Source organism: Lutra lutra, chromosome 9, assembly GCF_902655055.1.
Source record: "Lutra lutra chromosome 9, mLutLut1.2, whole genome shotgun sequence".
NCBI classification, from domain to species: domain Eukaryota; kingdom Metazoa; phylum Chordata; class Mammalia; order Carnivora; family Mustelidae; genus Lutra; species Lutra lutra.
In genome coordinates, this window is record NC_062286.1 from 123,270,701 (window position 1) to 123,285,364 (window position 14,664).

Sequence of the window (14,664 nt, forward strand, 5' to 3'; positions counted from 1 at the left end):
AATTCATTTGTATTGATGAAAAATAGCAATGACATTTGAGTTAATTGGGCTTTTGCTTTTTTTCCCTTTTGAGAACATGAGTACCTTGTCCATTAACTTTTTTTCTCAAGAGTGTGTGTGCATTCTTCAGAGAGGATATTGGACGGAGTCCTGGAGTTCTCCTGGCCAACAGTGTCTTAGGGAGCTGAATATTTTCAGTGCTAAATGTTGGGAGTTACGATCTTCTCTCCCTTTTTTGGAAGTATCAGAGTTTTTGTTTTGTTTTGTTTTAAATTCAGATCACAAAATTGTCCTCAAGCTTACTTAGTTGTTTTTATAAAAAGTAACACTCAAAATAGAAGAAACTTTTTACCACTTTGCCTGAGATAAGTCAGTGGGGGTAACCTTTCTCTTTTTGCCTATCAGTTTAGTTTGATCTCTTTTATTTATTTGCATAATAGAGTGAAGAGTGAATCATCTTTTATTTATTTATTTTTTAAAAGATTTTATTTATTTATTTGACAGAGATCACAGGTAGGCAGAGAGGCAGGCAGAGAGAGAGGGGGAAGCAGGCTTCCTGCTGAGCAGAGAGCCAGATATGGGGCTCGATCCCAGGACTCTGGGATCATGACCTGAGCCGAAGGCAGAGGCTTTAACCCACTGAGCCACCCAGGCGCCCCAAGAGTGTATCATCTTTTAAAATTGATTAGGGTTTTCATTACTCAAATATGTTGTAGTTTAAAAAATGTAATACTCTTCTAAAGCAGTGGTTGATAAACTTTTTTGATAAAGAGCCAGGTAGTAAATATTTTAGGCTTTGTGGGCTATGTGGTGTCTGTTCTAATTACTCAACTCTGCTGATGTAGAGAAAGTAGCCACAGATAATGTGTAAATGAATGAACATGGCAGTATTCCAGGACAACTTCAACAAAACCGGATGGCAGGCCAGATTTGACCCATGGGCTATAGTTCACCGGCTCTTGTTCTGAGAACAGTTTTTCTGAAGATCACAAGTTCTTTTTGAAAATGTTGGGGGAGGGGTGCCTGGGTGGCTCAGTGGGTTAAATAAAGCCTCTGCCTTCGGCTCAGTTCATGATCCCAGACGCCTGGGATCAAGCCCCGCATCGGGCTCTCTACTCTGCCGGGAGCCTGCTTCCTCCTCTCTCTCTGCCTGCCTCTCTGCCTACTCGTGATCTGTTTGTCAAGTAAATAAATTAAAAAAAAAAAAAAAATCTTAAAAAAAAAAGAAAAAATATTGGGGGGGGGGAGAGGAAAATCTCTTGTGTTTAGACCTTTCTGCTTATTTTTAAGCAAAAATGATGTAAAATGAAGTAAATGAAGTAAAGATGATCTTGTTTCTCTTAGCTTTAGAAACTTGAACACTGCTCCTGAATTTAGGTCTTCTTTGTGAGGCTACAGTTACCTATAGAGCGGATGTTTCCTTTTGTACCAGTGGACAGGTACCTGGAAATAGTGGGTAGGCCTAGATTACTAGCTTGGAGTCTTATCACCAGCTTGGAAGAGTGTCAACCCCAGAGCTATTCTTGTTTCTTATTCTGGACTTCTTGTATGACTAGATGAGATTTGGGGCTATTATAGTTTTGTCCTGTTCTTCAAGTAGCCAGTGCCGCAGACACAAACTTATGCCTCATGGCTTCGCATGTACTGGATTCACCTCTAGCTGAATGTGGGACATCTCCCTGCTCTTTGGGGATCTTGGTCTTTCCTAGCTGAGAGGTAGGACTTCTTTAGGAAAAACTTAGTGGTGTCATTTGTAACTTTAAGGTAAGTGTCTGGTTTTCTGGGCCGTAGCCCAGAATCTGAGAATCTTCTATCCTCAGGTTGGGGCAGGAGTGGTAAGTCCACTTGTTTCATTTTCTGGATTTTTTGAGGAAGCTCTGTTTTATCAGTTCTTTGTGATATAAGTCATAATATAGAAACTTGTCAAGATTTATTTCAGTACTATTAGGTACTAGGTTTCACATAGTAAGTCAGGAGGCCAACTCACCACTCATTTATGCATTGAATTTCCTACTATTCTCAAAATTCTCAGGTGGTCTGCTTTGCAAAGTAGGGATAAGGGGCTGGGGCTTGGACCTCTGTCTTCTACTCTAGCCCCAGTACTTTGATCTGTTTTATTCTCTTGAGAAAAAATGGTCCTATAGACTAAAGAGAGTTTTAAAACTTTTTTCTAGAGTATCTTGGGAACCATTTGAACGCCCATCTTAGGTTAAGGTGCCTTTTTTATTAGAACAGCAGTAACAGGGTGCTCACTTTTGAGGCAGTTGCCTCCATACCTCATCAGTTTCAGGGACCTGTGAGGATATTCCCTTAGGTCTGTAGGCTCTTCTCTAGCAGACATTAGCCTGAAAGGGACTGTGAACACCAAGAATTCACATTCTAAATTCTCGTGAATGTGTGTTTAAAACTTTTTTTAAAGAATACAAAGGGCATTGTGCTTCAGTGTGAGCAACAGAAGGGGCTGTGGGTATTTACTCATTCACTCAGGAGAAAATGGTGTGCCTGTTACATTGTCTGGTACATTTTAGACTTAGAAAATCCAGAGGTGAAACTTACATTCTACTATTCCCCCCTGCCCGGGAGCTTTTCAAGCTCTCGTAGGAATGGTAGGTTGAGATCCCAGAGAGCCAAACTATGGTGGCAAAATAGCTTTGAATTGAAGAGGCTGCGCCTTGTCCTGCCTTCTGATGCTCTTAGGGAGTGTCATTGGACCATTGCTTCCTGTGTCCATAAGTCGCTTGTCCTCAAGCCTTTGCTTTCTCTCCTCAAGGCTTGTCAGTGATGTATCTGTCTTCTTCAGACAGGAACAGGGCTCCAGTCAGATCCGACTATGCTTACAGGTCCTGAGAGCCATTCAGAAACTGGCCCGTGAGTCATCCATCATGGCACGAGAAACATGGGAAGTCTTACTGTTGTTTCTTCTGCAGATTAATGACATACTTCTAGCCCCGCCAACTGTTCAAGGTCTGTTTATGTTTTTTCTAATTTATTTCCAAGCTCTGGATACAGTTTACTTTAAACTCACTGAGTAGTAGACTGTAGGGTTTTACAATTTGGGATGACATTGGACAAACCGAGGTTAACGGGTCTTAGAATGGAAGCCCTCATAGGCACAACATAAAGTTATTTTACTTTCAGTGATGATTTTGCTAATGTAGGAGAGATTCGGTGCATGAATGCATATTTGATAATATAGGAATGATAGGATAGGAACAGTAGGTTGTTCAGTCTATTAGGAACAGTAGGTTGTTCAGTCTATTAGGATAGAGGCTATATAAGAAACAGCTAACTGAAGTAGAACCTGTAAGAACAGTACCTGATTGCAAAGTAGTTATCAAAGTAGACATTAAAAACTTGACAGTGGCAGAAGATATTTTGTCAGTAAACGAATCCTGCAAAATCTTAATGGTTCTATTTGGAGGTATGACAATATGCCACTCATACCTTGTCATTAAGAAGCCTCCAGTTTTATGCCTTCAGATTGTATTTTAGAGGCCCTGCTGTGTATGTTACAGCAAAGTATATACAAACTGTAAGTTGTATACGCAAAACCTGTAAGTTGATACGCTAGTTCTAGGTTCCCTTGTTGCCCATTATCTGTGTAGTCTCTTACTAACAGACATGCAGTATGCACTTGTGAACTAGCACAAATGCAGTGTCCAGGAAAGTATCTAAAAGAAATCACAGAATTCCACTGTTGAAAAATCAGTCCATAGTAGGAATACCTTGTCTGTTATGATGATAGCTAGGCAGTCATTGATTCATTAGCTCTATGGTACACAGTCTCCATGCCAGGAATCGCAGCAACTCAGCACAGGCAGTTTCTCCCCTTCTGGGGCTCATTATTGTTGAAACTTCATTTGTGCTCATTTAAAATATGCATCCTTATAACTTTTCCTACTACTCCCAAGTTTGCCTTGTGGAGCTATGCAGAGTATAGACCACTACTTTTCTCCCTAGTTCCAGGGCTCAGAGTGGAGGAATAGGTCTGTTTTCATGGTTGAGGCTCTGTCCTACACAGCACCCGTCCTTTTGCTCCCTTCTTTGTCTCCCTCTCCCCAAAGGGTAGCTTTCAAACACCTGAAAGTTTTACAACAAAGTTTGGAGGTAGAAAGACCTGGGTATTTGCTCTGATTCCTTTACTTACTGACTGTGTAAACTTGGAGAGGTTACTTAAATTTTCTCGTTTAAGTTTTCTCTTCTTCAAAATGTGTTTAATTGATAATTTGTAAAAGATATAAGTCTCTGTCTTGCAGAATTAGTGTGCAAAATATATGAGGTCATGTGCATAAACCAGTCAGCACAGAAACTAACCCAGTAGTCACACATCATAGACATTCATCCTTCCCCTTCTCCTCTGTGTCTGTCCCAATTGCTGGAAGATAAAGATCTTTGATAAGAACTGAGCAGGGGAACTTGAAAACTTTATAAATGATAATTGGTTGATGTCATCATGATTTTCTTCATAGGCCCTCCTAAGAATAGTTTCTCATTCTTACTTATTAAGTGGCTATTTGAAAGTCAGAACTTAACATTGCAATTATTTTGATTTTTTGACCACTTACCCCAAATCAGTGAATTAAAGTTTGTTTGTTTGTTTATTTGTTTTTAATAAGTATGCCAAAGATGTTTTCTTTTTGTTGGTAAGGTGGCATTGCTGAGAATCTAGCAGAGAAGTTGATTGGTGTTCTCTTTGAGGTTTGGTTACTAGCTTGTACTCGGTGCTTTCCAACACCACCTTACTGGAAAACAGCCAAGGAGATGGTGGCGAACTGGAGGCACCACCCCGCAGTGGTGGAGCAGTGGAGCAAAGTCACCTGTGCACTCACTTCAAGGTAGGTTATCATCATTGACTTGCCTTCCTTCATCCACCTGGTCTAAGGCAGCTTTCTCCTAGTTCCATGTCTTCCTGGGATTCATAGAATATGTTCTGAAAAGTCCGTATCCTGTGTCTGTTATTACTTGCATTTTAAGTACAGAATCAAGCCACTTTTTATTTCTTTTTTATTTTTAAGGTTTTTTATTTATTTGAGAGAGTGAGAGAAAGAGATCACAAGCAGTAGGGGAGGGTAGAGGGAGAAATAGACTCCTCACTGGGCAGAAAGCCTGATGTGGGACTCATTCCTAGTGGGATCATGACCTGAGCTGAAGGCAGATGCCTAACCAACTGAGGCACCCAGGCGCTCTCAAGCCACTTTTTAAAAATTGATATACAGTTTGGCTACTGCCTGGCAAATTTAAAACCTTTCAGATTAAGCAAATATGGAGAAGCAGATAAATTTTGCACCCTGACTCCCTTGCCAAAATCCCATTCTTAATCTGATTACTAAAATACCATGATTATTATTTTTTAAAAAACCATAGAAAGGTATAAAAAATTAAGTTCTTTAGAAATGCTATTATATATATTTATACATAATTTTACAGAAATGAGACCGTACTATAATGTGCTATATTATAACCAAAGTAGGTAGTTTGTTATATTAATTTTACCTTTTTTACCATTTATATGTAATGTGAGTAAACTTTAGGCTTTATTTTTTTTTGGACTTGTTTCTTCATTTCAGTTCTACGAATTTTACCTTTTTTACCATTTATATGTAATGTGAGTAAACTTTAGGCTTTATTTTTTTTTCGGACTTGTTTCTTCATTTCAGTTCTACGAATTTTACCTTTTTTACCATTTATATGTAATGTGAGTAAACTTTAGGCTTTATTTTTTTTTCGGACTTGTTTCTTCATTTCAGTTCTACGAATTTTTCCCTAAGGATTCTACTTATTTATTTATTTGAGCAAGAGTGAGAGAGCACAAGAGCAGGGTGAGGGGCAGCAGGAGAAGCAGACTCCCCGCTGAGCAGGGAGCCTGATGCGGGGCTTGATCCCAGGACTCCGGAATCAAGACCTGAGCTGAAGGCAGATGCTTAACTGATTGAGCCACCAGGTGACCCTAATTCTACATATTTAAATATGTAGCTCTAAAAGATGAGGATTCTTTTTAAAACATAATCACAGTACCATTATCATACCTAAAAAAATTAACAGTTCTTTAATATCAGCCATTTAATGTTTAGATTTCCCTTGAATGCCTCCAGTTTTCTTTTGTTGTTTGTTTTTATTGTTTTTGGGGGTTTTTTGTGTGGTTGATTCCATTGAATCAAAACAAGCAAGGTTCACATATTACATTTAATTGACATGTTTCTTAAGCCTTTCTTAAGCTATAGGTTCCTACTCTCTCGTTTTTATTTCTTTGTGGTTTTTGTTGAAGAAACTGGGTTGTTTGTCTTAGAGTGTTTCCACATTCTGAATTTTTCTGATGATGTCTTAGTTGTGTTAATATGTTTCTCTGTCCTCTGTGTTTCCTGTCAACTGGCAATTAGATCTAGAGACTTGATCTGATTTAGATTCCATGCTGGGAGAGGCAGTGTGAAGGCAGGAACAAATAACTTATAGGTAGTATTATGTATCAGATGATAGACTGGTCTTTTTCTGAGTTAGTGAAATGTTTATGTTTCTAGCTTCATCATTATTTAAAGTAAGAAATGGAGGTTTTAGAATATTCTTTTGATTCTTTCATATCTTAGTGAATGTCAAAATTATAAATCTAGTTTAAAATAATACTTAAATGAATTTAAATGGAAAAAGTAAATAAATGAAAAAACAAAAATTTTTAGGAAAAAAAAAGTCATCTAAATAATACCTGTATCATGTTAAATAAATCAACTAATTTCTGCTCCAAAAAAAATAAATACTTTTTATCTTGATTATAAAACCAATACATAATTTTTTAATTTTTTTTAAAGATTTTATTTATTTATTTGACAGAGAGACACAGTACGAGCGGGAACACAAATGGGGATTGGGAGAGGGAGAAGCAGGCTTTCTGCCGAACAAGGAGCCCGATGTGGGGCTCGATCCCAGGACCCTGGGATCATGACCTGAGCCAAAGGCAGATGCTCAATGACTGAGCCCCCAGGCACCCCAAAACCAATACATTCTTAAAATAGAAAACTTGGGGAAAAAAAATAGAAAACTTGGAAGATATGGGGGAAACTGTCCATGATTTACAGATCACCAGTGTTAACATTTTTTTTTTTAAGATTTTATTTATTTATTTGACAGAGATCACAACTAGGCAGAGAGGCAGGCAGAGAGAGGGGGAGAAGCTGGCTCCCCACTGAACAGAGAGCCCGATGTGGGGCTTGATCCCAGGACCCTGGGATCATGACCTGAGCTGACAGAGGCTTTAACCCACTGAGCCACCCAGGTGCCCTCAGTGTTAACATTTTAATGTATTTTTTCCATTTCTCTTTATAAAAAAAGTTTGAGATTATTCTATGTAGTATTACCTGCTTTTAAAATTTGATTCTTATCCCATTAATTACATGTACCTTTTCTATGATTAAATCTTGAGATACTTCGAATGCCTTTATAGTTTTTTGTTATATAAGTGAAGTTATAATTTATACAATAATTTCATTGTTCAGATGTTTATGTTCTTTAAAAATACTGTTTATATGAATACTTTATAGAAAAGTCTGTATACTGGTTATTTCATTAAGATATAATTTCTAGACATAAGGTAATTGAGTCAAAGGGCTTTGAACAGTTTAAATACATTTAGAATAAGACTATTAAGTAATTGAATTGTTGAATTACTTTTAAGTATCTAAGGTACACTATAAATTTAAGGTACACTGTAAATTCTGAACTTCATGCAAGTTATATAGCAGTTATTATGGATAAATTACAGCCTACTTGTGTTGAAGGAGTTTGTAGTGGGATGAATCTTTTTAAAAATTAAATAACAATTTATTTATAATTACATAACTATAAACATCAGTTTCATCCATAATTATACAATTTACTAATATATTTTCAATTATTTATAAATAAAAATTTAAAAATAATCCATAATTTTATAATTTGATATTTGTAATTTTATTATGAAATTATATCATTCATTTACAGTTTTATATATTACATATTATATATTAAACTATTACATTACTATAAGATCATAACATATGTATTTAATGTATATCATTATGTAGTTTTATAAATTATAGATACATTTATAATAAAATTATATAACCTAAAATATGAATAGGTATGTAACTTAAATGACAATAATTTTTAAAATAAATGCATTATTCAAATGTTTAGACATTTTTTTTAATCTTACAAAACTGTATTTCCCTTTATAATTTGTCTCTTATCAACGAGGGTCTTCATTCATCTTACTTCTGTGAGGTGTAATATGCATGTCTTCTATTTTCTCTTGTATTTCTCTTATCATATTTTAATACTTCAATGTATTTTTCATACTGTTAAGAAATGAACTTGGTGGTGTGCATTTTTTTTTGTATTTCAGATTGCTACGCTTTACGTATGGTCCTTCATTTCCTCCATTTAAAGTTCCTGATGAAGATGCCAGTCTGATCCCTCCTGAAATGGATAACGAGTGTGTAGCACAGACATGGTTTCGCTTCTTACATATGTTAAGGTACTGTTACTTAGTATTGTGTATTCTCTCTCCCCGGTCTCTTAGAGCAGGAACCACGCTGTAACTTTCGTGTTGGTGCTCAGAGTGTGATGGCTAAATACAGCCCTCAGATGGAGCCACATTAGACAATAGGCACATCTACATCATGTGCCTCCTGCGCTCCATGTCCCAGCAGAGTCAGGCTACCCTCAGCTGTGCTTGGTCTGTACTCTTGAAGCTTGTCCCTGTGGTACATGTAACATTTGTTTTCATGCCTACTGCTGCAGCCTGGATATTATCTCTCCCAGGACCTGCTCTCTCTTTATAGTAATTCTGTTCAATTCAGTATTATTGCTTCTTACTTTTCTCTCTACTAGCTACATCCTTATGTCCTGTGGAACTTTTTTTCTGTTGCATGCTGCCCTAATTCTTAAATCATTTCCTCTCCATATCTCCTCATTCTAGTTTGGCCTCATTTTTCTGTTCTGTGTATTAGTGATTCTAAATTACCCTTTTTGTAAATTAGTGTGTTAACCATTCTCTATCTTCTCGTTTGTAGTTCATGTTTTTCATCTTTCAGTGATTTCAGCTTTTTTAAAATGTCTTTTTCTATGGTCATTTTCTATTTCCTTTAAAATTAGAAAGCCTTCCTGTATAAGTAATTCTTTTTCTCTTTTTTGGTAGTAATCCCGTGGATTTGAGTAACCCGGCCATTATAAGCTCTACTCCCAAATTTCAGGAACAGTTCTTAAACGTTAGCGGAATGCCGCAAGAATTGAATCAGTATCCCTGCCTTAAACACCTGCCTCAAATATTTTTTCGTGCCATGCGTGGGATCAGCTGTCTGGTGGATGCATTCTTAGGTGAATTTTGTGTATGTTGCTAAATGTTTGGAGACCTACATGTAGATAAGTCTAGAGTATAGATTTAGAAACTATTATGGAAAGCCCAAAGAAAAAGATGGAACAGATTTGATTACATATGACAAAAGTAGGAAAAAAATTATTTGCAACAAATGTAATAGCTGGAAAGCTTTCGTTGTCTTTATATAAATCAAAGTATGCTAAGAAAAAGAATAAGACTTGGTAGATAAATGGACAAAGGATATGAATAAATGATTTGCAGAAAGGAAAAGTTTATTCTCAAGAAAATACAGATTAAAATACATTAGGGGGTGCCTGGGTGGCTCAGTGGGTTAAGCCTCTGCCTTCAGCTCAGGTCATGATCCCAGGGTTCTGGGATCGAGCCCCACATCGGGCTCTCTGCTCCGCGGGGAGCCTGCTTCCCTTTCTCTCTCTCTGCCTACTTGTGATCTCTCTCTCTGTCAAATAAATAAATAAAATCTTTAAAAAATAAAATACATTAGGTATCATTCTTATGTGTGTCACTGGGAAGCAGATTGCACCTTTTGTGAATCATTATTTTAAACATTTTGGGGTGACTGAGTGGCTCAGTTGGGTAAACGTCTGCCTTTGGCTCAGGTCATGATCCTGGTGTCCTGGGATCGAGTCCTGCAATGGTCCTGTTGCTCCCCCTGCTTGTGAGCGCTCACTCACGGGTGCTCTCTTTGTTAAATAAATAAATAAAATCTTTTTTTTAAAAAGCCCCATTTTTCACATTTTAGGAATATGAAAAGTCAGTATTTTTAACCTACTGAAAGGTAATGATATTTAGTATCTATTTTTTTTCTAAAACATTTATTATGTGCACTTGTTAATACATTACATAGGTAATATATTAGTTTAAATTAAGTTTGGTTGCCACATAACAACCGAAAATATCAGTGGTTTAAACAAGGTAGTTTATTTTCATATATGGTAAGGCCAGGGCTAGCTAGTATAGGGCTGCTATAGCTGTTCCATCATTGTAAGGGACCCAAGGCCCTTCTATCTTATGGCTTTTTGTGTACTCTCTCAGGGACTGTGATGGTTAAATGAGTTCCAAACATCCTGTTCAGCAGTTAGGAAGGGAGGAGAGTCTGTACTTGATTGGTCTTTTTAAGGAGATTTCTTGGAAGACCCACCCAGCAATCACCCACTTCTCTATGGTCAGAACATAGCCACATGTAGCTGTAAGGGAGGCTAGAAAATGTAGTTGTGTATTTTGGGTAGCCATGTCCAGCTAAAATTTGTGTTTTGTAACTCAGGAAGGAAGAGTGAATGGATATTGGGAGGCAGCTAGAGCCGTGTCTGCTCTAGTCTGCCTTCATTGGTGTTATTTGAGGAAGATTTTTTGGCCACATGTTTGAAACTCTGAAGAATAACTCCATTTGTCTTTTTCTTAAAGGCATTTCTAGACCCCGATCAGACAGTGCTCCTCCAACACCTGTGAATAGATTAAGTATGCCTCAAAGCACTGCTGTGAGTACCACCCCACCACATAACCGGAGGCACCGGGCTGTTACTGTGAATAAGGCCACCATAAAGACAAGCACAGTAAGTTTTCATCGCCATTATTATGCTGTATAGAGTTGACTTTCTAATTTGCCAACCTTTTAAAAAAGTCGTGCTGTTTTCTCAAACTTTTCTTGAGTGTGGATATATTCTTGTACTCCTCTGACAGGTTAGTACTGCTCATGCCTCGAAAGTTCAGCACCAGACATCATCCACCTCTCCTCTCTCAAGTCCCAATCAGACTAGTTCTGAACCGCGGCCACTGCCTGCCCCTCGGAGACCAAAGGTTAACAGCATCTTGAATCTCTTTGGATCATGGTTATTTGATGCAGCATTTGTTCACTGTAAACTTCATAATGGGATAAACAGAGACAGCAGCATGACTGGTAAATATTGCTCAAGAAATATGTTATCACTTTTTTCTTTTCTTTTTTTTTCTTTTTAATCTTTCCTACCTGCAAGATTAATATGTATCTTAAAAAGCTTTCTGTCTCTGACCAAGCAGTGTCTTGTGTTTAACCCCTTCCAGCTGCAGTAACAGAATTTTGGAAGTTTTCCTACCTGTCCTTTTTATGTCTGTTCTATGAGGTTTGGCTTTTGTCTGGTTTTATTAGACATACTTCAGGTTAGCCACTTTTTGTTGAATCAAATTCCTTTCAGTAGGTGGCCGGAAGTTCCCTTCATGTCAGCCAGGATAATAATATTGATAGAAAGAACTAAAGATTTTGATCAGAAATTTATTCACAAGAAGTGTTTTTCTTAGATCCTGGCAGCCATTCACTTATTAGTACATATAAATATTAGAAAATTTCTGCTTCATGAAAAACTCTTCTCAGGTTTTAGTCTAGAGAACTTTATTTCAGAGCACACTTAAAAAAATACCATTGCTCTGGAACTAAATAAGACTGGTGGCAAATGATTACTCAACCCTGATGTCTTCATTTAGATTTTATTACAGAAATGACACTGTCTAAATGAAATCTGATTTATTTTTGTCATCTTACCACTGTACTTGGGAATGGTGGCACAGTGTGCAGGATGGGGGTGTGGGGTAGTCCAGAACGTACTGGATATTTATGACACATCTTCTGGAGAACAGTAATCATGGCTCGCATTTACTGAGTGGCCATGACTATGTGCCCCGGCACCTTGTTATATGCACTAATGAGTGTATTGGTTGTTTGGTAAGAAAGCACTTTTCCAACTGGGGTTAGGTGTAGATTGGGGGCAAAGGTTGCCTAATTGCATTAGTTTATGCATCTCTAGGGAGAATATTAGTTCCAAGGATTAAAACTAATGTGATGACCATAAAGGTCTCTGCTTTCTCTCAGAAATGCATTCTTAGCTATTATGAATCATCTCAGAACTAAGGTCTGTATGGGTATTATACATGTGTAATCATTTTAGATGTTTTTAGAAATCTTTTAAATAATTTAAAAAGGTGTGAATATGAAGATGGTTTTGGGTATATAATTTGAGATTGCATGTTTGAGTTTACAGATTCCTTTGTTTATTTTCTTCAAGTTCAGATACTTTATATTCTACCATTTCCATATTATATTTTATTTACAAGTTTGACTGTAGTGCTTATGTATGGATAAGTAAATGTACTCACTTATGACTAAATGAAAAGTTTTAGAAAACCATTTTTGGCTTATATTTTCTTATGTTCATGTGGCTTATATTTTGAGTTTTCTGAACCATGTTTATATTTATTAATTTGTATTGTATTTTCTATGATGAATCAGTCATATTTTTATTTTCATTTTTATTAAGGTACAATTCTTGTAATTGTAACTTTTGGGTATCAAACTATTGACATTACTACAATCCCTGAATCCAGAATGGCTCAATCTCCTGCCTTCTTGGTGGGCTTGCTTAAGAGAATATACAGATCTTCTCACTCTCTAGGGAGTTTGTAACAGCTTTGCTCACCCTCTTGTGCCAAAAGATGGATAATTCAGATAATATGTGGGCAACCAGTTCTTACTTTTAACTCTTAACATTTTCCTTGGTACGGAAAAGATAGAAGCTCTTCTTTCTCCTATTGTGTTTGGAGATGAGAAAGGCTGTTACATTACCCGGGAGATAGGAAGTGTCCTGGTATTTCACTGGGTTTGAGTGCTACTGGGCACTGCTCTTGAACTTGTGGGGTTGGGAGAGGAGGGGCGGGGTGGAAGGTTCGGAAATACTAACACTGCTAGTGTGTTTTCTAAGTACTGGCTGCCATCAAGGAATTCTGCCATGCAGTTCACCTCTAACTTAAAATGTTTGCTTCTATGAACTGGTTAGCTCTAGACTGATGTGACATTACACTGTAGTTTGTAAAAGTAACATTGAGCTGGGAAGGGTTAATGAACTAAAATTTTAACGCACGTTATCGGCAGTTCAAAACCTCAATTCTTTGTAGTTGTGTAATTTTCTTTGTTCATTGTTTTGCATGATACAAAAATCATAATTTTGGATCTGAATGCACAATTTCCTGTTTTTGAATTAGCTTGTGGTATCATAAAGCTTTTAATCTAACTTTTAAAAAGCTAAAAAGCTTCTTAACTTATTGTAAAATTTCACCATCTTTAAAGTATTTTATAATTACTGCTGTCCTTTGATTTGTTTCCATTTATTTCTATTATCTTGCAGCATCTTTTATCCAAATTCTTCTTTCTTATAAATCTTGTAAGTAGGAACCAGAAGCTTCTCCTTAATTGCAGTCATGTTTTTATTTTTTTCATAATTCCATTAAAAATTTTGATTGTCATTGTCTCTTGTAGTTTTTGCACTTGGGAAGAAAAATACTTTTCTGTGTTTTGAATGGGGAAGATTGTTGGCAAAAGCAAATTAATCTGCCTGAATCAGTCCCATTATTTCTGTACACTAGTCTGGTCATGTCATGAATTCCAGGACTTTGCACTAACTGTGTTTTGGCTTTTCTTTTTTTTTTTTTTTTTTTAAAGCTTTAAGCTTATTTTTATACAGATTTAGTGTTTGATTTGTATGCATTCTGCATGTAGTGTTTTTCAAATGTATTATCGCTGGATAGCTTATTCAGGACTAAAAATGGCTCATGGGAAGTTGCATAAAGATTTATGCTTGACTCTGCATTCTATTAAAACTATTAAAAATAATTTAAACATTTCATGTAGAGTGATAAAAGATTTCAGAGTGATTTTCAATACACTGTGAAATCTTTTGTTAAAAATAAAAGCAACTTTCAAAGGGCTTCTGTTTCAGTGACAACGAATGACCATGATAATCTTTCTTACCAATCCAATTTTCTGATTTATCAACCTCAAGTTAGCTGCTGTCTGTGGTTGTTAAAATTCATTCTCATTTTGCTTGGTTGGGCGATTCTTTGGTGTGTGTTTTGGAGTTGGGTGGGTGGTGGGAATGCTCTCTCTCTTCCTCCCTACCCATTTCTCATCCTTACTTTGCCCTCTCCCTAAAGTATACAAACTGGCATGGGCTTGCCCATTCGATTATGATGTCTGTCTGGGTTAATATGTAAATTGCAGTAGCTATTTTTCTTAATGTTTAAGCATCATTCTGCAGGGGGAAGAAAAAGAATAAATAAGAGAAAAGCCAAATTCTTTTATTATATATCTGTATTCACATACAGATATATACACATGTACTCTGCTGATCAAAAATTCAGTTGAAGAATGCTTCTAGTAGAATCTATTAAGCTGATAATACCACTGTAAATTGTTACCATTTTCAAAGAAGATTTCAGAGAGCCCCTTCTGAAAAAAATTAAGACGTAGTTGCCAAACAAAAGCATTATTGAATTCT

General features: G+C 36.6%; 1 protein-coding gene across 6 annotated transcripts in view; it reads left to right on the forward strand.

The window, feature by feature from the left end:
• RALGAPB (Ral GTPase activating protein non-catalytic subunit beta) overlaps window positions 1-14,664 on the forward strand; it is an 83,152-nt gene that overhangs the window by 20,080 nt on the left and 48,408 nt on the right. For 4 of the 6 annotated variants that reach the window (XM_047744303.1, XM_047744307.1, XM_047744304.1 and 1 more), the window contains exons 4-10: window positions 2,801-2,964; window positions 4,649-4,835; window positions 8,372-8,503; window positions 9,167-9,345; window positions 10,769-10,917; window positions 11,045-11,261; window positions 13,516-13,551. In XM_047744303.1, the coding sequence (XP_047600259.1) occupies window positions 2,801-2,964; window positions 4,649-4,835; window positions 8,372-8,503; window positions 9,167-9,345; window positions 10,769-10,917; window positions 11,045-11,261; window positions 13,516-13,551 (1,064 nt within the window). The remainder of the gene's footprint in view (window positions 1-2,800; window positions 2,965-4,648; window positions 4,836-8,371; window positions 8,504-9,166; window positions 9,346-10,768; window positions 10,918-11,044; window positions 11,262-13,515; window positions 13,552-14,664) is intronic. The other 2 variants (XM_047744308.1, XM_047744309.1) reach the window with 1 other exon arrangement.